At 46.2% G+C, this 22,265-nt stretch overlaps 1 protein-coding gene across 5 annotated transcripts in view; it reads right to left on the minus strand.

Annotated features, from left to right (window-relative positions):
• The window catches only part of ACVR1B (activin A receptor type 1B), a 34,758-nt gene extending 12,764 nt beyond the window's left edge, over window positions 1-21,994 (minus strand). The window contains exons 1-6 of one of the 5 annotated variants that reach the window (XM_027592883.2): window positions 21,836-21,947; window positions 20,430-20,579; window positions 18,530-18,644; window positions 5,412-5,651; window positions 4,351-4,599; window positions 919-1,149 (exon numbers count right to left, since the gene is read on the minus strand). In XM_027592883.2, the coding sequence (XP_027448684.1) occupies window positions 919-1,149; window positions 4,351-4,599; window positions 5,412-5,586 (655 nt within the window). In that variant the 5' untranslated portion in view covers window positions 5,587-5,651; window positions 18,530-18,644; window positions 20,430-20,579; window positions 21,836-21,947. Of the gene's footprint in view, window positions 1-918; window positions 1,150-4,350; window positions 4,600-5,370; window positions 5,652-18,529; window positions 18,645-20,429; window positions 20,580-21,835 lie in introns of all 5 variants that reach the window. The other 4 variants (XM_027592884.2, XM_027592885.2, XM_027592881.2 and 1 more) reach the window with 4 other exon arrangements.
• Window positions 21,995-22,265: the final 271 nt, after the last annotated feature.

Raw genomic sequence — 22,265 nt, forward strand, 5'->3', positions numbered from 1 at the left:
GTGAGTGCCTGAATGAGTCCAAGTCCAAGCACCACCCACTACCCCAGAATAAAAGGTAATGCTCTTGAGGAGGCCCTCCGTGGTCTGCCATCGGCTGCCTCTCCCCCCACGGAGCCATGCCTGTGAGCTGCAGGGTCCCAGGCACCCCTCACCTCTACGTGTGTGTCTGCAGTGCCCTTCCCACTGAGTCTTCTTCCTCACCGACTCCTGACACCCCAGCCTCAATCAAGCTCAGGTGTGACCTCCCCGACCCCCACCTCACCCCCAATCTGTGCAAACTAGAAGAGCTTGCGGTTTGATTACTTCCTGGAATTAACTATTCATTTACTTCTCGCTTTGCCGCTCAGTGAAGCCCTCGAAAACAAGGACGTGCCTGGCCACACAAGAGACTCAGAAACTAAAGAAAAATCAGAAGGGAGAGGAAGAAGGAACCAAGGGACCTCAGGTCCAAGCAGACCAAAAGCTGAGCCTGAACGATCATGAGGAGGTAACACTTGGGGGAACCACTACACATGTGTATGATGCGGATTATGTCACACAGCGTGGACCACATACTTCTCTGGGCTACCCTGCCCTGGCAGGAGGTGAGGGCACAATTCTTCATTCCAGTGATTTGCAAGGTAAACTAAGTGAAGCCCGGGCGGGGACTACACTAGGGTAGACGGGAAGGGGTGTTACAAATGGGAAGTGAGCAGGTAGGATGAGGGGTTTATCTTGTTTATCTGCTTAATAGCCTGGGTTTCGGTATAAGCTTTTCATAGAAGAGAAGTTGGAAAGACTATCAGCTTATTCAGATTCTCCTTCTATGGGTAATAACTATGAAGGCGGTCCCAGAGCTGTTCAACTTCCCCAGTCACCCCATCCATCTGGGGCTACTGTTGGCTTTGGGAGCCCCTATATCCAAATCCAGCTCGTTACCTTTATTGTCAGCAGCAATAAATCCAAGGATGTTCTCGTGGCGCAGCATGACTGTCTGGTATATCTCTGCTTCCCGGAACCAAGACCGTTCTTCACGAGAAGAGAAAATCTTCACAGCCACGTCCCCACCCCTCCAGCGGCCACGCCACACTTCCCCAAACCGGCCCTTGCCAATAATCTCCTGCAAAACGATGGTTCGGGCCACTGTGCGCTGGACAAAAAGGGGCAACCCTGTGGACCAAAGAATGGAAAGAAAGCGGACATTGTAAATTTGGTGAACTTTGCAACACCCGCTCTCATTGCCACACTGGAAAGGCCATTACCACACAGTGCCTCCAAGCCACCCCGGTCCCCTGACCAAGGAGAGCTGTGGCTGCCTCTGCACATGGCTAGGTGAGCCGGCAGAGGGCTAAGCCAGGCAGTGACTGGCAGTGAGCAAACACAGAAAGGGAAATGCATGAGATCAGCTGTGCCTTATCTAAGCAATTCTTCCTTTCAGTTAGTATGGGTGACAGATTCGCACACAACGTCTGACCAGATTCACCAGCTCTGCAGCCGGCCTCTCGTGGGCCAGTCCACCCACATCTGCTTTATGCCGGCCGACTGAAGAGGAAAGAGGGCAGAGAAGGTGAAAGACGGGGCTTGAGGGCTGGGGGGTGCTCTGCTCTGCGGCCACTAGAGGGCGGTGCTGCACGGCCCAAGAAAGCCAAACTGTGGTGGGCACACAAGGTTCCCACCACTCTCCAAAGCTCTGCTCAGGTCAAGCTCCTGATACGCAACGAGAGACTTCCCACGCTTATCCTAAGAGTGACTTTACTGTCTTCACAGGGCTCATTTACTGCTTCATTTGCCCCCTTCAGGAGTCCCCCTACCTACCCAATCACACTTACCATCAGACTGACTGGGAGCTCTCTCACTTCCTCTCCCAGACCAAATACACATGTTATTAATCCCTAAGTCCTGGGGATGTGAATACCATTTACTGGAGGCTTACTATACACTGGAAACTATGATAAAGCTTTAAATTATCTCATTTCCTCACAACCACCTATAAGGTAGATGGTGTTATTATCCCCATTTTACAGACAAGAAAACTAAGGCTCAAAAGGGAAAGTTAAGTAACTCATTTGAACTCCTACAGGCAGCAAGTGGCAAAGAAGTGATTAAAGTCTAGAACTGTCTGACTCCCAAAGTTTTTGCTTTTAACTACAACACTACAGAACCCCCCAAATGTCTCTCACATCGGACCCCCCCCCCCCATGCCCCCTGTGCCCATCCAGGTTCTGGACCGTCTTTAAAAGACTCCCGACTGGTCTTTCCACCTCCCTCGTCGCCCTGTTCCTGCCCTGCACACCCACACACAGCCCTGCCTCACCCTGCCCTCGCTAACAGGAGGTTGGTGAATGAGTGAATTCAACCTCCACCCCACTGCCAGAATGCCTTCCACGGGAAAATATGAACGTTTACTTTGCCACGCGAAAACTTCCGGTAGATGCCTCTCGCCGTACTGGATAAAGCACAGCGCCCAAGGTCCTGCCCACCTGAGCTGTGCTGCCAGCCCCCACCCCCCAGCGTGGGCAGGGCATGCCGGCCTGTATATCGTCCCCTAAACACATGGTGAACTTTCATGCCTTTTTGTGCTTTTGCTCAAGGGGTTTTCCTTGGCCTGGAATGTCCCCCGTCCTCTTACCTCTCTTAAAACCTCCAACTCTGTCTTCAGAACCCTTTAAAAGCATCCTCCCCCATGAGACCCTTTCCCAGCAATCCCCATGTTTTCCATCCAATCCTGGGTCAGCCGTTTTCATCTTTGTTTACCTTGTGTCACCCAGAGGGTATTCAACATGTACTTGTTGAAGGGACTTGAAAGTCACATAAGCACTTATCACTTTAAAAACCACAGTATTGGGCGCCTGGGTGGCTCAGTCGGTTAAGCGACTGCCTTCAGCTCAGGTCATGATCCTGGAGTCCCGGGATCGAGTCCCGCATCGGGCTCCCTGCTCAGCAGGGAGTCTGCTTCTCCCTCTGACCCTCTTCCCTCTCATGCCATCTCTCATTCTCTCTCTCTCAAATAAATAAATAAAATCTTTAAAAATAAAAATAAAAAAAAAAAATAAAAACCACAGTATTAAAACTCCAACACCTTCAAAGCTCTGCATATTTGGAACTAAGAAGGGACTAGAACCTCCAAGGAGAAACAGTTATTAGTCATTTTACTCCAGATGACTAAATAACCACCATGGACCTTTGCTAGCCTCAGCTAGTTCTGATCTTAAAAAGGACTCCAGAAGACCTGAGCTACCCTCCTGTGACAGCAAATCAAGTCGCAGAGTCAGTCAGGCAGTTCTAACCACTGCCCTACCTCTTTCAGCAAAGAACAAGACATATATTTTCTCTCTTCCTAAAAATATGCAGCTTTTAAATATATCCATCATTTTGGCACTCTCTACTGCAGAGCTTAATAAAGGCAAAACCACTGAAATTCAGGAGATGTCACAGCTCAAAGTATTCCTTGTGTTCAAGGAGGAATGTCTGGCCATGACTGATGGCATAATTTCCCTACAGAACAATAGTCTTTGTCACACGGCAAGGAAACATACATAAACACACACAAAATTCTCACAATATGATTCTGTATGTTTTAGCTAGAACGGCAATAGAGACCTTTGCAGATTATTATTTCTTTCTTACAAGGACAGAATATCACCATCACTAAAATAATTGCTAATCTTCATAAAAAGACTCTTTTGCAGTCATTTCACATCTAATAGCTAGCTGAGCTATGCCCTGAGACCTGAGCAGCCCCAGTCCCTTTATCCTGAATTCCAGGCTCACACAAAGGTCCAGGGTTCGGTTCAATTCCCTCGTCTAAGAAAGAGTCGGTTACCAACAGGCAGTGCAGGAAACGAATGGTACTGATCCCATGCCATAAGCCCAGGCTGCCTTTATGTAACCCGCACCAGAAAACCCTCGGGCAACTGGTACAAGTCAATGATTCACCAAACCCCAGCTCTTAGCTTTCCTCAGTGTCCTTAAACTCCCCTTGTGGTTGCTCGGAGATCAATGATTAGCTGTCACCACCTCACAGAAACCTGGCACACTCCTGTTTCTCCAAAGGGGACCTTCCACTGAGCACTCCACTGCTCAGGTGGAACCAGGTGAATTTTAATACACGTATAGTCGCAAGACTTGGAGAGGCGGGGTTTCTGGAATGGAGAGTTTCGTACTTGGCCTTTGGAATCCCAGGGAATGAAAGATTTTCTGTGGACCCATTATCTTATTACACATCAGACTCCAAAAGAAGGGGAATTAGGAAGCCAAACGCCTCAATGCTGGCAGAAACAAGTGCAAGGCCCAGCCTCCTTCACAAACGTTCTATCCTGCTGGGAACTGGTGACGAAGACCAACAGACACAGTCGCTAAAGGACTCGGTACCTGAGCCAGACCCCGATGTGGAGAGATCGTAGACAAGATCCTGGAGCGTCTTGTCTTTGGAGAGACACATCTCACATGAGGGATCTTCCATGTCCAGTCTCTGGCGGTTGTGATAGACACGCTGATGATAGTTAATGACAAGGAAAACAATGATGATGATGAGAAACAGGAGGAACACTGGGCCAGCAATAATGCCTACCAGCTCCACGGGGCCCCACATGGAAGGGTGCTCAGACTCCTTGAGATGACCTGGGTCAAGTGAGAGAGGAGAGGGAAAGAACACAGTAAAAACACGGGAAAGCTCTGGCCTTCTCTGTCCCCAACACCTCCCTCCACGTGAAAATGCCCTTTCCCTCTGCCTGTGTTCAAGGTGCCCTTCACCTCCCTGGTCTTACCAGGCCGTGTGTCTGCCCGGTGCTCTTAGATGCAAACCTCGCCAACGGAGGAGCCCTTTTCAACAGTCCAACTCACAAGCCGCTCTGTCATCCGCAGCATTTCCTGGGACTCTCCCACCTCAGTGCCCCAGGCCAACTTCTGCTCTTCCACTCAGAACAGCTGCTTTAAGCCCCGGCAGCTTTAAGTCCCTCCTCTTCTGCTCTCCCCAGTGCTGCCTTCTAAATGGTACGCTTGCAAAAGGGGTGCCAGCTAATCCTCTCAGCCTTGACTGCTCTCCTTCTTTTTCGACTCCGGCCTCTCGTCCCGCCTTGCCATCACCCTCACCCAGCAGCTGCCTTCACACAGCTCAGCGGTTGTCTCCATTCCCTCCCGTGGGGATACCTGCCTGATTCTCCCAGTCCTTACCAGCTGCCCATGGCGGCTCCGCCAGTGGCCAGAACACAGTTCTCAACCCTGGGACTACCTTGACCATCGGTCTCCTCCGACCTCTCGTCTACAAACCTGAGTGGGGAGGAATCCTATCCCCTTGTGACCTTGGGGAACATCAAAAAGGTACTTCTACATATCACCAAACAAAGGGATTGGGCAGGAGTAGAGAAGGATGAGATGACGGGGGTGCCCTACCTCCAGGATGAGCCAATAGTCCAACAAGGGTGTCCACTCACCACTGGGCACCCTCAGGTCAATCTTGTTGCAGAAGTCAGTATAGCAGCAGTGGGTGTTGCGGAGATCCTCGGAGCTCAGACAGTAGAAGGGCTTCCCGGCGGGGACCAGCTCCACTTTGGGGATGCAGGTGCGCACGTGGTGCTCCATCCCATCCAGGTTGAAAATGGAAACCATGCAGGCCCCATCTGTCTCACACGTGTAGTTGGCCTGGAGGCAGCTAGTACACGCACACTGCAGAGCTGCAGGAAATTTGGGAGTACACTGACATTAACGGTGAGATCTTCTCCTAGGTCCTTTTCCAGACTTAGAATATAATCCTTTAGCACACTGGATGTTCCCAAATAAGGAGCTTTTATAGAGATAGGGCCAGAAAGATGGCACTGTCAATGGGAGCACCAGCTTTTCGCCTGTTCAATTCAGCTTGGAAACCAGGCTTCCAAGCTCCACCATTTTCTTCTAAGTGGCCCTATCTAATGCCCATGAGAAACAGAGAAACCCCCTTTCAAACTTTGCCTTAGACTCATTACACATATATTTTGTGGCTGGGAATGAAGTTTTCCTTTAAATGTAGAGGAAGACACCTGCCCCTTGGAGGATACAGGACACCACCTCCTGCCCCACCCCTACATCCTCCCTCCAAAACTGCCCCGGCTTCCTCACTCAACGATGGCTCCTCAATCCCATCGCCGTTCTTGGGCACTAGGCATGCCACAGTTTGCTGAATGCAGTATGCATGCTCTCACACATTCTTTTGCTGCAATGCTTTTTTTCCTGGCTACTTCTCACAAATCCTTTAAAATTCAGCCTGACCATCACTTCCTTTGAAAAGCTTCCCGCCCACTAGTCCAACACCCTCCTCCTCCCTTTAAGTCCATGGCAGGTGCACCTCTCATGAGGCGCAAAAAGAATAACCTCCAACGAGGATAACATTAATGTTTACATCATAAAGTTACTGTGAGGATCAAATGAGCTGATGCATAAAAAGTGTTCAATAAATTTAAACTACTCTGGAAGGTCCCTGGATATCACTTTGAAAACATTATATACGCATATATAATATATACACATATAAAAATATACAAATATATATAAATATGCTTTATACATATATACACACATAGGCACGCGTTTTTTCTTTTCCCCCCAAATAGGCAGTGTGTGCAATCATGTCTGGGACGAATGAGTTCTGCTGGGTGTGTATTATACATAAGTGTGCACTGTTGACAGGAAATTACTGTAAATGAATTTGGTGCCTCTGAAAGCCAGTTCAGCAGCCCTGGAATCTGAAATCCTTTATTTATCCATCTAACAAGAATAGCACAGACAGCAGCAGTCGGTTCTCCCCAACACTGTCTCCCATGAGCCTAACCCAGCCCTGACCTCTCAGAACGGGCAGGAGTATGGCTGTGGCCACGAGGACACTTGGGTTGGGACTCGCTGCTGAATGAAGCATTTGCCTGTCGGGGAATGGAGGGGGCAGCCCACCCAAGTCCCATACTGGCCACTCAGTGAATACTATCTGGATACCAAGTGGGAATACATTCAAACCAAGGCCCCCAGAGAAGAGACGTTTATGACCAATCCCATGAAAAACTAGCCTGTTGAAACTCACCCCTTCAGGCTGTAAACAGTCTATCTTTGTCTCTTCCTGCAATACCCTGGAAGGCATCTCTCGGCTTTTCAGTTCCAAAGGCAGATTCTAAATATCTCCGGTGCCCAAGCCCCCTTCCTCAGGCTTTCTATAAATGACGCACTCACTAGCCATTCCCACCCACAGAAACAAAGGAGAGCGCACACGGACAGGTAAACGCCACTGTGGAGCTTCACTGTAAGGCCTTTGATCAGAGACAGCCCTTTCTTCTGGGAGAAATTCCAAAACACGCAGCTACCTGCTGAAGGGTGAGGGTAGTGTTCTATTTTAAGGGCAGGAAGTTTAAAGCAGGTACCCTTTAGACTAGAATCCACATCATAAAAGCAATTTTAAAAGTCAGTTCTTCCTAAACTTCGATTCCAGTCCTTTTTAGACACAAGAAAGGCGAAGAAACCTCTTCATTTCCCCCCAAATACCTCTTTTTGCTCCCTCTCTTATTCTTCTTGCTAACTCAAATTTACTTCTGCAACTCTCTGAATACTCGAGCCAAACCTTTTACTCACGCTGCAGTCCTGACCGGTAATCCAAGGAAGCTAATGCCCCCCCCCCCCCCCGCCCTTTGCGTCAGGGAGGACATTCATGCACAAAGGGGTTCCCCATGGAGCGCACACCTCTCAATACATGTGCCATGACATCCAGCAAAGAGAACAGCATTGGGGCTATTTTGGGAAGCAAGAAGGGAAAACGAGTAACTCTAAGAGGGCTATTCTGAGCACAGTGGGACACACAGGCCAGACCCGCAGCCGCCTTTTGAAAAAAAAAGCTCACTTCAGAGTCTGTCAATTAGCAGACAGGAGAGCCAAGAGCCTCTGATTCCAGATACTTCTTCTCTCCCTTCGTTGGTTCATGGCCTCTTTCACAGTGATTCATTCTGGAGAACACACCCACACGTGGCTCATTATTTTTGGGAAGTACTTCAACAATCTTGGTGTAAGACAGGAAAGAACAAAAGTGGTGAAATCTATGTGAGACGGGGTGAAGAACGGAACTGGGAGCAGGGCCGTGCGTGTTTGTGATAAGGGGTTAGGCAAGTCCCTGAATCCATCTGGGCCTCAGCCGCCTAACCAGAAAATACCATTTATCTTACAGAGATGGTAGGAAGATTAGCCACACATCCGCTAAGCGCTGAGTATTCGGAGAAGGACTTGCTCTGCACACATCTGTGTACATCCATACAGTTTACAGAGTGAGGAAGAAGTCTGAAAAAGATAACCATCACTACTGCCCACACCCCTGAAAAGGCTTCAGTTACTTATTGCCAGAGCCACAGCAGGGTCACGGTGGCAGGAACAGGTCAGAAAGACCCAAGGCTCAAGTAGCAGCTCTAACACCAATCACATAGCCTTGTGCAAGTTAGTAACCTCCTGCACCCTGGTTTCCTAATCTGTAAAGTGGGACTGTTAATAATCACTTTACAGGACTATGTAAGAACCGTATGAAATCATGCATTTTAAAAGTGCTCGGCAAATAGGTGCTCAATAAACTTTAATCTCTTCTCTAAATGTAAGACTCAAACAAACACACACACACGGGCATGCACCCGCAAAACGTCTCTTTAACCACTAATTAGGAAGTAGCAAGTTACAGTAAGAAACTGCTATTCTAGTCTCAGCTCTGCCAGTAACTAGCCGTGTGGCATTGGGCAAGTCACTTAACCTCTCTGAGCCTCATTTTCCTCATGATTCATCAGAAAGAAGGCAATGAACTAGATGACCTCTAAAGTCCTCCAGCTGAAATTTGAATCCAGTTTGTTTTTAAATTCACATTGTTTGGATCACTGATCCAACACTGGGAAGTTCTGCTTTAAATTTTATATATTTTTTCCTGAACTTTAAAGACAGACATTAGGGCTAGTCTTCCGTTAATATTCATTTTTCAAAATAAGTAATAAAATTATAAAAACATCTGAATTTACTGTAAATGTACTAGTACACTAAATCATAAACCTAATCGCGATTTCTTTGAAAAGCTAAATCTGGACTAATGAATGCTAATAGCCCTTTATAATCTACTTCATAGTGACTCATCAGGTTAAATCAGTCTACACACACGCATATAAACAATATATACCTAAAACTCTCTGTATTCCACAACCAAGGAGTTATGTAGTAGAAATAACACAATTTGGAAAACCAATCACAGAGGAATAACAAAATCACTTGAGACACAACCAAGTTAAAAAGTGGTCAGAACCAGGGGGCACCTGGGTGGCTTAGTTAAGTGTCCGACTCTTGATTTCGGCTCAGGCCAAGATCTAGGGGTTGTAGGATCGAGTGCCACGTCAGGCTCCGTGCTGGGGGTGTGGAGTCTTCTTAGGATTCTCTCTCTTCCTCTCCCTCAGCCCCTCCCCCCCAAGAATGGTCAGAATGAAATTCCCACTAGCACAGCATTTTGTTATTAAAAGTCAGTCAAACCGGAACTAAAAACAAAACCACCTATGCAGGATTTGAGTGTGGCTCCAAAATACGATTAGAAGGTGGTATGTGGTAGGATGTAGATGCAAACTTGATTCATGAGAGAGGCTGTGTTTTGAGGAAGACCAACAAGTCCCAACTCGGGCAGCCTCTGTCTAGTTGCACGTTACGGAAGCACTAACACAGCTGGGCCTCGGCAGAGACAACCCCACCGTAGGCAGGGCGCTGGGGTTGGGTCCTCTCTCTGAGCCACTGGGAGGACACTCAGCAAGGGTGTGGCTCGTGGGAATTCCCAAGAGCCACCATACGGGCAGAGACTCACGGCCACTCAGCCCACTATTCTGCCCCAGACCACATCTCCAGGGGACAGGGTGTGGGAGAGCACAGGGTGGTGGGACCAACCTCAAAAGGTAAGAAGCAAGCCGCAAAACATCCACATTTGTCCTGGCAGATAAAGATCCACAGATGTTCTAAAACATATTAAAGCTCCAGTATTTATGACTTTTAGCTTATATTAATCGCTCCTTGAGGATAATAAGCTTCACTGATTTCATACCAGAATGGGGCACTGTCCTGTTCAGGTATACTAAACTTGCCTCTTCCAAACCTCACTGGGCAACCTTCTAACTTTATAGTATCCATGATGAGGTGCCCAAACCAGCTCGCGTAGCCCTTCTTCTTCACGACTTTACAATTTGATCATAAACTGCTTTTCAGCCCTCCTCCTTCCAGATGACAGCATCCATCAGAGAAGCCAAACTGATAAGAATAGCCTATTACAACGCATGATTATTTTAATTAGTCTTCCTTGGACCTTATCCAAACCCCCTACAGCTTCCTTAGGATAGAACACTTCAACTCTGAGTCTGAAGGGCCAAAATGATCTTGAGGGGGAAAAAAAAGAACAAAGTTGGACGACTCACCCTTCCTGATTTCAAAACTTACTACAAAGCTACAGCAATCAAAACAGTGTGGTACTAGCATTAAACACAGACACATAAATCAATGGAATAGAATCCAGAGTGCAGAAACCAACCTCTACATTTATGATCAACTGATTTTTGACAAGAATTTCTAGACCGTTCAGGGGGAAGGACTAGTTTTCAACAAATGTTGCTGGACAACTGGATCTCCACATGCAGAAGAATGAAGTTGACCCTTACTTCACACCATATATAAAAATTAACTCAAAATGGATCAATAACCTAAATATACAAGCTATAACTTATGTTCTAAAACTTCAAAAAAGAAAATAGGGGTAAAGCTTTATGGCTTTGGATTTAGCAGTGCTATCTTAGATAGCATACCAAAAGCACAAGTGATAAAAGAAAAATAGATAAACTGGCCTTCATCAAAATTAGAACCTGTGCATCAATGGACGATATCAAGAGAATACAAAGACAACCTATGGAATGGGAGAAAATACTTGCAAGTCATATATCTAATAATGGCCTAGTATTCAGAATACATAAAGAACTCATAACTCAACAACACAAAACAATTAAAAAATGGGCAAAGGACTTGTATAGACATTTCTCCAAAAAAGATACACAAATGGCCAAAAAGCACATGAAAAGATGTCCAACATCATCTCAAATGCAAATGAATTTTAAATGCAGATGCAAATCAAAACCACGAGACACCACTTCACACCCACTAGGGAAGGCCATAAGAAAATGAAAAAGAAAAATACCCAGTGATAGTGAAGATGCGGAGAAACTGGAACCCTCATACATTGCCAGCAGGATCATAAAATGGTGTAGCTGCTGCGAAAAACAGCTGATGGTTCCTCCATAATTTTTTTTTTTTTTAAAGATTTCATTTAGTTATTTGAGAGGGAGAGAGTGAGAGAGAGCATGAGAGGGGAGAAGGTCAGAGGGAGAAGCAGACTCCCCACAGACTCCTCCCGATGCAGGACTCAATCCTGGGACTCCAGGATCATGACCTGAGCTGAAGGCAGTCGCTTAACCAACTGAGCCACCCAGGCGCCCAGTTCCTCCATAAATTAAATGTTGAATTACCATATAACCCAAAAATTCCACTTGTAGGTATACATCCAAAAGACTGAAAACAAATGTTCAAACAAAAACTAGTACACGAAAGTTCATAATAGCACTATGTATATAGTCAAAAGGTGGAAACAACCCAAATGTCTATCAAATAATGAGTGGAAAAACAAAATGTGGTATATTCATACAATGGAGTATTATTCAGCCATAAAAATGAATAAACTATTGATATACACTACAATATGAATGAACTTTGAAAACACTATGTTAAGTGAAAGCAGCCATATACTATATGATTCCATTTATATTAAATATCCAGAAAGCACATTAGTGGTTGTCAGGGGCTGGGGAGTGGATTGGGAAGGAGGATGGAACGTTACTGCTTAATGGGTTACTAGGTTTCCTCTGGGGTAAAGAAAAAGTTCTAGAACGAGATAGTGGTGATAACGTTATGAAGGTACTTAACACCACTGAATTGTACATTTTAAAATGGTTAAAAATGGTAAATTCTTTGTTGTCTGTGTTTTACCACAATTTTAAAAAATTAAACATCTTTGAAAAACAATATGTATAATATAATCTCCATTATGAAACAAAAACATTTAAACACCTCACGCATGCATGGGGAAAAAAAAACTCAGGGTGCCTGGCTCAGGTGGTAGCGCATGCAACTCTTGACCTCAGGGTCATCAGTCTGAGCCCCACGTTGGGTGCAGAGATCACTTATTTATATACATACATACATACATACATAAATAACAAGGAAAAAAATCCTTGGAAGTCTAGCGTTCTTCAGATTGTATTCTTCCTGAATCCCTGTGCTCTCCAAGATGTCCCAGGAACCCTTAAGCTCCACCAGGGGGGAGCCACTGCCCTGCGTTGCTTCACCATTTTCTCAGTGGTGTCTAGTGCCTAGCAAATAGTACTATGTTTAATAAATCTCAGCCTAATAACTTGAGAGGGAAGGGGGCTCTGCCAGAGTGGATTTTATCTGCTGTACATACGTTTCTACATTTGTACATTTAAAGGGTTGCACTGCTTTAAAAAGACAAAGAAAAAAGAAAAATATTGTTCAGTAACTACTGATCTAGACAACTGCCAAAATGTTTAGGAAAATCCTGAATCAGGTTAAAAAATGGCATCTGGTACTAAAGTGTCACAAAACAAAGGTAATGTTTGGTTCCCCTGGTAGGGGCGAGGGGAGACAGTAACTGGGAACTGACAATGCGTCAGCAGCCAAGCCTCTTAATCTAAGTAGAAGCACGTTAACGTTAAAGTAAAGCAATTAGATGCTACTGGTTCATAAAAAAGACCCAAGTTACATTTTCACCCTTCACAATCATCAAAATTAGATTTTAAAAATACATTAAAACAAAACCAAACCAAACCTCTCAAGTATCCAAGTGCCAAAATAAAGTCAAATTTTACACGTGCAGCTGGGTGGTACCTAAAAAACCAAAAAAATGTACTGGTAAAAAGCACTTATGAAAAAAATGTAACCGACTTAATAAAGGAAGCTATTTGTATGAGGAGGGGAAAAAAAGCCCAGAGATTTAACAATAAGACACTTGATAAGCTTGGTATTTTATTTCAATCTGGGAAAAGGTCTTGGAATGGGGTTTGCATAGGAGAAAGGTGTTTGAAAAGCCAGCTCCACACTCTATCTATCCTACCAACTGCCTTTCTGACATTCTACTTGGAGACAAACCCAACCCTAGAGAGCTGTTTAAACAAGTTCACCCTTAAGCCTCAGGTCTGGAGAATGAAAGCTTTGTTCTCACTCAAAAGAGACGTTTGATGTTTATGCTAAGGAGACCTGTCACTGCAACTTAATTTATGGCTGACTGTAAATACCTGAATATCTCAGCAAGGGCCCACCTGCTGCCCAGGAGAATGTCAAGGTAAAACTAGAATGAGCGGCGTCTTACTACGGAGCGTGCCTGGTGTTCCTAGGACCCAAGTGTATGGACTCAGCGGTCCTATTCAGACTATCTAGGAGTATCTTGGTACTTCTCCTTTACTTACAGTTTATAATGAACATGTAAAACCATTCTGCTTTCTCTCTTTGTTGTATTTAAATAGACGTATTTGTGGCTCATTAGGGCAGGGGAGGATGTTTATCAGTGGCATTTTGTATTTGCTTCCTGACCTATTTACTATACTATGGATGAGTGGAGAGGAGACAGTGTATGTCACAGTTTTGAGTGAGAAGAGGAATAGGAATGGTTTCAGGCAACTGGGACAAAGAAGGAGAAAAAAATCAGCCAGGGCTGAGAATAAAACTAATGAGGCTGAGATCAAGTGCATTTGGCTGGAATAAAATGGGTAGGTGGTAGAATAAAACAAAGATGAAAGCGGTGAGGTAGGAAGAGAGCTTATCATGTTCCAAGTAACTGAGAAATGTTTGTAGCATTTTTGAGTGACTAGGATAAAAACTGCATAAAGAGGAGATACTAAAAGTACAGCAGGGACAGAACTGGAATTATTTACCTAGGATATTGCTGAGAGGATGGAAAAGAACTGAATGAATTCAATTAAACAAACTTATTAAGTACTTAAAATGTGCAAGGCTCTGTGACAGGACAAAGCCACAGAAAGAAGAATAAGCCAGTTCTGAGCATCCATTTTTAGAGGGCAGAGGCTGGGAGAGTGGGAGGAGCAGATGGACCAAAGAGAAGAGCAGAGAGGATGGAACCATGGACCAGGGGAAGGCAGGACAAAGACGGTCCCACATTGGAGGATGGTCACTTTGGTTAAGAAGAGAAGGCCGAGGCCAAGCAAAACACAAGGCATATTAGGTTCACGGCGAACGGACAGGTGCAAGGTTCCAGCCAGAGGCAAGGACGGTAGGGAAGACGAGACCAAATCAGATGCACCATGATGCCAGGCTAAGGGGTCTGGGGTTGATCCTGGAGGCCACATGAAAGCAGTGGAATCATGAGACACAGAGGCCATGCTCTCCAAAGTTAAATCCAGCAATAGAATGGACAACAAGTGGGGGCCTGGAAGCAGAGACTGGTTAGAAAATTACTTTCACAGTCCTCGTAGAATATGGTAGAGTACAGGATTTAGAGCACATGCTTTGGAGTCCGACAGACCTTGAGCCCACCACTGAACCTCACCATGCCCCAGGCGCCTCATCTGTAAAATGGGGATAAGAGTGCTCAGAGCAGCTGCAGAGAGTAACAGACATAACCCAAGTCCTTAGCATCACACCTGAGTAGACAGTAAGCATTCAGTTAACCAGGTGCCTTTATTACTACTGCCATCCCACTGCATGAGAAGGGTCTTGTGGTTGTTCCAAAAAGAAGAAAAAAAGTCAATTTGTGTGTAAACTTCTTAAGGGCAAGGACAGACTCTTTCCTCAGTATCCCTCTCACCATTCAGCTTGGTCCTGGATGTTAGAAATGAACACTGATGACAATTCAATCTTATCGACCACAATTATAAAATGTAATACACAAATGTACACCAAGACAACACATGAAGATCTAGGGCAAGGCAGGTTCACAACTACTTAATAAAAAAATATACGCTTCAGTTCAAATTCCTCAACTCAAACATTGTTACCACCTAAAAAACTTATCTCCAAAGTACCCACAATCTGCTCTCTCCTCCACTCAGTCACAACTCTCTAGGTAACTGGCAGAGTAGGTGAAGGCCACATGTGGTCAAAGAACTTTTCACATGGGAGGTCCATCACTAGCATGGCTGGGTACCCTATCTTGGGTAGTTAGTTCCCTTCTTGCTTTCCTTCTCACATATCCATCTGAGCCGCCGCCACACACACACACACACACACACACACACACTCTCTCTCTCTCTCTCTCTCTCTCTTTAAAAAACACCACTTATTTACTATCTCAGTTTCTGTAGGTCAGAAGTCCAGGCACAGCGTGACTGGTGTTGGCCAGGGCTGCCTTCTCCTCCAGGGCTGGGACCTCTTTCAAGCTCACTGGTTGTTGGCAAACTCCACTGCCTTGTGGATGGAAGCCTGAGGTCCCCTTTTACCTCCTTGCCGACAGCCAGGGACCACTCTCAGCTCTGAGATATTTACTTTCTTCCAAACTAGCTGGAGCATTTCTGACTTCCTCTTCTGCAATCAGCTGTGAAAACTGCTTTCATAGGGCTAGCATAGTCAGGTCAGGTCTATCACAACAGTCCCCTTAGCTGAAGATCAACTGATTTGGGACCTTAATCACATCTGCATAATCCCTCCAAGGCGTACCTAGATTCATGTTTAACAACTGGAAGTCGGTATATTCCAAAGGCAGGAAATCTTGGGGGGAGGGGGCAGAGGGTGGACTGCGGTAGGCAGAATCACCTTATATTTTATTTATTATCTATCTCACCTGCCAGAAAGTAAGCTTCATGAAGGAAGGCATCTTTTTTGTTTTTTTTTTTTTAAAGATTTTATTTATTTATTTGACAGAGAGAGACACAGCAAGAGAGGGAACACAAGCAGGGGGAGTGGGAGAGGGAGAAGCAGACTTCCCGCGGAGCAGGGAGCCCGATGCGGGGCTCGATCCCAGGACCCTGGGATCACGACCTGAGCCACCCAGGTGCCCTGAAGGAAGGCATTTGTATGTCTTTTTGCTTACTGTTGTATCTCTAGAACCTAGGTGCTCAATAAATGTGTTAAAGGAATCTTCAGATCACTATATATTTACTTAGAGCACTACATAACTATATATCACTATATATATATATAGATCACTATATATAGATATCTATATATATTTACTTCAGATAACTACATATTTACAGACTGGAAATGGGACTTCTCTCTATATTCAAATTGTGGTTCAGTGAAACCATTTAGGAATCCTTGGAATTCCATATAATTTTATCTCTGCCACAATGATCTGTGTATGGCTTTAACAAAATACAGGTGATCCTCATCTTTCATAGATTCCATATTCATTAAAATTTATCTGTAGCCCCAAAATCAGTACTCTGTGCCTTCATGGTCATTCACAGACATGTGCAGTGGTAAAAAACGGGAGTCACCCAATGCACATGTCCCCAGCTGATGGTGAACAAGGTGACAATGCTCTGCCTTCCTGTGTCAGCTTTCATACTGTAAATATGTATTCTTTTCATAGTATACTACTCTGTGCCTTGCTTTTCACCTTTTTGCATTTTTGTGTTGGTGCTGGGGATTTCACTGTTTAAAATGGCCCCCAAGAGTAGGGCTAAAATGCTCTCCGGTGTTCCCAAGCTCAAAGAGACAGTGATGTACCTTGCAGAGAAAATACGTCCATCAGTCAAGTGTCGTTCAGGCTTTCACTACAGTGCTGTTGGCCTTAAGTCCAAGGTTAATTAACCAATATATATTAAATAAGGTGTCTTTAACCAGAAACACACACATAGCAAGGTTATGTACTGACTGGTCGATGAAGAGGTGGTGACCAGTGGCTCATAGGAACCTAACCCCATCTTCCCCCTAGGAGCAGTGGTTCAGTATTTGCTAATCCAGTGTTCCAGTCGACTTTATAGAATATTAAGTACCACGAATAATGACACTTGACTATATTAGCCTTATTTTACAGATGAAAAAATAAAGTTGAGACAGATGTGAAAAGGTAGCTCTCAGCACACTCTAGCACATCATTCTATTTTATTTTCTCCGGAACACTTAAGACTGAGAATTGTGTTTACTTATCTTCAGTCTCAGCCACTGCTATTGTAAGTTTGTCCATCTTGTTCTCTCGGGGTTATTTCCCCAAGCCAAGAACCATTCCAGGCATATACCCAACCTAATGAATAAAGAAATCTCCTATATGTAATTGTGTAAATATCAGGGGTGATTGACACTTTAAAGAGAAGGGCAGTTACTTTCATTATGTTAAATTCAAAACATTTGGTAAGACAAATGCAGGCTTAGGATGAAGTGGAGAGAGAAGAAAGAAAACCAAAAAGAACCCCAGAGCTGCCTGAGGTGGCACTGTCTCTGAAACACAGAGACCAGGTCAGATTGTCTGGGATGCAAACACCATGGCTCAACCAAATGCTGGCAGCTCTACCGAGTAAGGGAAAGAGAGATACATTCTGAAATAGTATTTCTGCTTGGTGTTACAGGTGTCCTTGATGGAGAAGCCAGCAGGCAGAGGGAACAGGCAAGAGCAGGGATGGTGCCTCCGGGAGCCCAAGCTCAGGTCAAACCACATGTGCGAGAGACACTGAGGAGAGCAAAAACCCGGAGCAGGCAGGTAGGTATTGGAACTTGGCCACGAGGCGGTGCCTACAGAGGGGGAGAAATGCAGAGGAGACTGCGGGTCTGAGGAGCTGATTCCTTCAGAGGCCTCAGCATTCCCAGCCCAGGCGGAACTGATGGGCCACGGATGCCAGCAGCACTTCCAGCGTCAGAGGGATAGCTGAGAAAGAGGGCTCTAGGATTTTCTTTTTATAAACACAGAGAGGAAAATGAGATAAGACCCTCTTACATCAACTCCTACAGTAACGGACAAATAACACAAGACAAAGAGGCGGGATTCCAGAATTAATGTTCACTGCTGCTCTGAGCAAAAACTGAACAGTAAACAATAAGGATTTCAAAATTAAAACAAAAGAGCCACATCAGTATTCTAATTTAACCTTCAAAAATAAAGAAGATCTAAAGCACCATGAACTGAGAATTCCATTCCACCTCAACACCCTGTACTCCTGAGTTATGAGAGCAGACTGCAACGCAACTCATGTTCCAAAATGCAACAAGCAGCTTCGACAGGACATGCTGAAAGAAGCAGCACGGCTCCTCGTCTCCTCGTTTACTGATTCATATTTTGGTAGCAAGGTTACAATTAGCTCACCAGTGGAGAATAAACCTATTTATAACACAGCAGTCCACCTGAAAGACACAATCATCTAAAAAGGTTTTTAGAGGAAAATGAAGTGCAGCTTCTTCCTGTGCTGATTGCAGCTTCCCAAGGTCCTTTCGGATGAAGTCCTCAGTCTAACCTTCCTGTGTTCACAGGCACCATTCCAGCCACCTCTCAGCCTCCATGTTCTTATGTAACATTTACATAGTGCCATAAACATACCCAGAGTTGCGTAAGAATTAAAACGTTGCCAAACCAATAAAGCCTAAAGCAGGTCACTCCCTCCAGACTGTCTTTGATTAGCACAGGTACGCTGCCCGGTCTACGATGTAAGAGCCTGTCAAAAGACAGAAATTAACTTGAGGAAATCTGAAAAGGTCTACAAAAAAAAATGCACAAATCAGAAGAAATTAACCACGCTGTGGCCTGTGGTGCTTCTATCAATCCCAAGAGTATGTTATTCTGTTCCATAAGATAAAAAGTAACCCAACATTGCTTGTTCCCTGAAGTCAGAAACTGTGTCTAAAAATACCTCCCAGCCAACTGGCTATCAGTAAGTTAGTCTCACAAATGTCCCAATAAGAACTACATGGGCTGTTTCCTTACTTTACAGAGAGAAAACTGAGGCAGTCACAGAAAGGTTAAGCAAGTGACTTGTTCAAGGACAACCTGTAAGGGAGCAAAGTTCTGGGGCTGAGATCTGGCCTCCTCCCTCCATCTGGCTCCAACCTTTAACCAGAGTAGCCATTTTATTATGTTTTAATCACATCTGTTCCAGGAGCTCTTTTAACAAAACCAACCAGAGATTCTCTTTTTCTCTACAAGAGTTCACTTTCCCTGTACTTCAAATCCATGTGCACTCAACAAAATTACAAGACTTGGCCTGAAATTAGATTTTTAAGTCTGTTCACAAAAATCCAAAATGTTCCTATCAGAACCTCAAACGTCTCCCTTGTTGCTTTTGTCTTAAGAAATGTATGTCATGTTCTCCCATTACTAATGCAAGTTTACATTTTTAAATACTGATGTGAAAATTCCAAAGCGAGGCCTTAAAACCTGTTACACCTATCAAGTGGATGCTGTTTATAACCTAGAACTCATTCTCCTTGTCACTGGCCTTTTACTAAGTCGCAGTTAATGCACTAATAGAACACCTATCCCTTGCTGCCCTCATGTCATGTCCAAGTACCAACCATTAGGGCTGCCTGGCTCAGCCACTCCTCCAGCTCACCTAGGGGAACACACAGAGGAAGTGCAGGGGAGGAAAGCAATCAACTTCTTGTTAATCCCACAGCCTCTATTTTCCCAGAACTGACGTTTTACTTTAAGCCTTTTGCAACAGTGGTCTCTGTAGCATGCACTATTGGCAACTACATGTGTCCCGGAAAAAACTGTAGTGTCTGGCCAAGAAGTTTAAAGGCCTTCGAGAATGTTTGCTGGACACACAACCTAATTTCCAATTTACCAAAAAAAGAAACTAACTCCCTATTATGCCCACCCATCCTCACCCTAACAAACATCCATTTTAGGAAGGTTACAAAAAAATGAACTCTGCCCTATTCAGAACCAGCTGGATTACCAATTAAACATTTTTAACTAGGCTCACCACAACAAAAACCCCACAGACACTACACCAAATCAACAGGGAAATGGCTGTTAAAAATCTTAACTATATTAGGGACAGCATAAAAAATTTTATGGAAAGAATGTAAAGATTTATTCAGACACATACAAAATGACAAACCTGATGGCTGAGTCTCCTTATTTACTATCCTACTAGAGAAATAACATTGTTGCACATTCCAAAAACATGGCCCATAATAAGGCCCAGCAAACATTATTCACGAAAACCATTATTTTACAACCATCAGCCCATGTTCGTAGACCTTCACCATGTTTATCAGACCCCATGGCATATTACCCATGCACAGAGCAGCGAGACCCAGGAACACACACGAGGTGCTTAACAGAAGCATTAGCCAGTGAACAAAGACCCCACTGCACAGACTACACCACTGGGAACAAATATCAAAGCTGGAGATAATGAACTTGTTTTGGAGACTCCAAAGTAGGATGATGTCTTTTCTTGTTTGTCTGGTTTATTAAAGAAGCCTGAACCCACCTGAGAATCATTATTTTTAGTAGAGAGGAGAGCCACAGAACACACACTTGATCTCCCATAGCTGGAAGGTTAAGGGCTGCTGAGAAGTCAAAACCCAGGCTTTGTACATCGGGGAGCGAATACAATCCTGATCGTCTCTCCCAGATCCATCTGTGGGTCAATAATCACTTCAATATAACTGCCAAATATAACCTTCATCTGCTACCCCAATGCCAAAACACATTTCAGACGAGTCTCTTAAATTAAATATTTTAGGGTTTCATCTGCTCGTCTTAGCCCCCAAAGCCTCATAAACAACACACCCAGTCGAGTGTCCCACAGAAAGGTACCCACCTCTATACTGAGAAGGGTGGGGGTGGTGTCAGGGAGCAGAAGGCTGTGGGGGTTGGAAGGTAAGGGGTGTGTGAGGGTGGGGGAGTGCGTGGGGGGCAGGGCTGGGAAAAGGGATTGTGTGGGAAGGTAAATAAGTACTGACCAAGGGCCGGGGAGTCGGTCCAGTGGTGGGATCTTTAGATAATCTTGGGGGTTGGAGGGAGGTTCTAGGATTTCACCCGAAAGGCATCCACAAAGTGATTAACTGAATGGGCCCCCTGGGGTGGGGTGGGGGAAGCGAGGTGGAAAGCAAATACACCTAGATGCAGATTAACCGTTCTGGAACCAGGTTTCCTAGGGTTAGAGAGATTTCAAAGCCAAGCTCCAAAAACGTTTAGGGGCCTGTTGGTCTCCCTTCCTCCAAACAGCTTCCACAGGGCATGTGTATGTGGGGGGTTTTGCCCCCCTGAACTCAAGGGGGCTGCACGTAGGGGAAATGTGACTCCCTTTCCCAGAACATTAGGGAGGAAGCAGAGGGAAGGGAAGAGACACCCCAAGTGCAGGTCCTGAAGGAAAGGTTAGAGACCCCTTCCCCTGTCATCTGAGGTGCGCAAGGGCTCGCCACATCAGGATACCTCGGAGAAGCAAAGACCCATCGTCTGAGCCCCTCAATCTTGGCGGGAGAAAAGGCGCCCCTCAAGAGCATCTGGAGGGAGGGAATGGAGACCCCCGCCCCTAGACATGCTGAGAGGCAGAAGCACGGACCTCCAAATCTCGGGAAAGGGAGCCTGCCCTCCCCTCTATGGAACAAGGGGGTGCTGGGAGCGCGACCCTGAGAGCTCCCCGAATCCAGTTCCGCCTGGAAGAGGGCTCGGGTCCCCAGGGGCCCTGCGTGAGCTCGGTCCCGGCTGGGCAGCTGCGCCTCGGAAGTCTGGGGACGCCGACCACGGGTCACCCCGACTCCTCCGCGCCCCCCACCCGGCCATATTGTGCGCGTGGGGAGGGGGCGCGCTGTAGCCAGGGGCCGCGGCGCGGGGCCTCGCCCTCGCCCGGCCCTCTCCATCCCGGCCCACGCCCCCCGGCCCGGGACTCACCCTCGATCCCCCGGGGCCCGGACCCGCAGCTGCCGGCAAGCAGGAGGACTACAAGGGGGAAGAAGGAGGAGGCTCCGGCCGACTCCGCCATAGTAACCGCCGCCGCCGCCGCCGCCGCCGCCGCCGCCGCCGCAGCCCAGCAGCGCCCAGCGCGCGCGCGCGCGCCCCCGGCGCCTCCCCTCCTCCCTCGGCCCCGCTCCCGCCTCCCTCTCCTCCGCCCGGCGCCGGCACGTGCGCTCCCGGCCGAGCCGGCGCCGCGGCCGCCGCGCGCGCCCCCGAAGGGCGGGGCCGGGTGCGCGCGGGCGCCCGCCTTAAAGGGGAGTGTCCCTGTTAAAGGGGTGGGAGGGGCTCGCGCCTCGGCCACCTCACGGGTGGGTGCCGAGCGCTCCGCGGAGAGGCCCGAGTCTGACACGCGGCCTCCACCCTGGCC

Source organism: Zalophus californianus, chromosome 9 (assembly GCF_009762305.2).
Source record: "Zalophus californianus isolate mZalCal1 chromosome 9, mZalCal1.pri.v2, whole genome shotgun sequence".
Classification (NCBI taxonomy): domain Eukaryota; kingdom Metazoa; phylum Chordata; class Mammalia; order Carnivora; family Otariidae; genus Zalophus; species Zalophus californianus.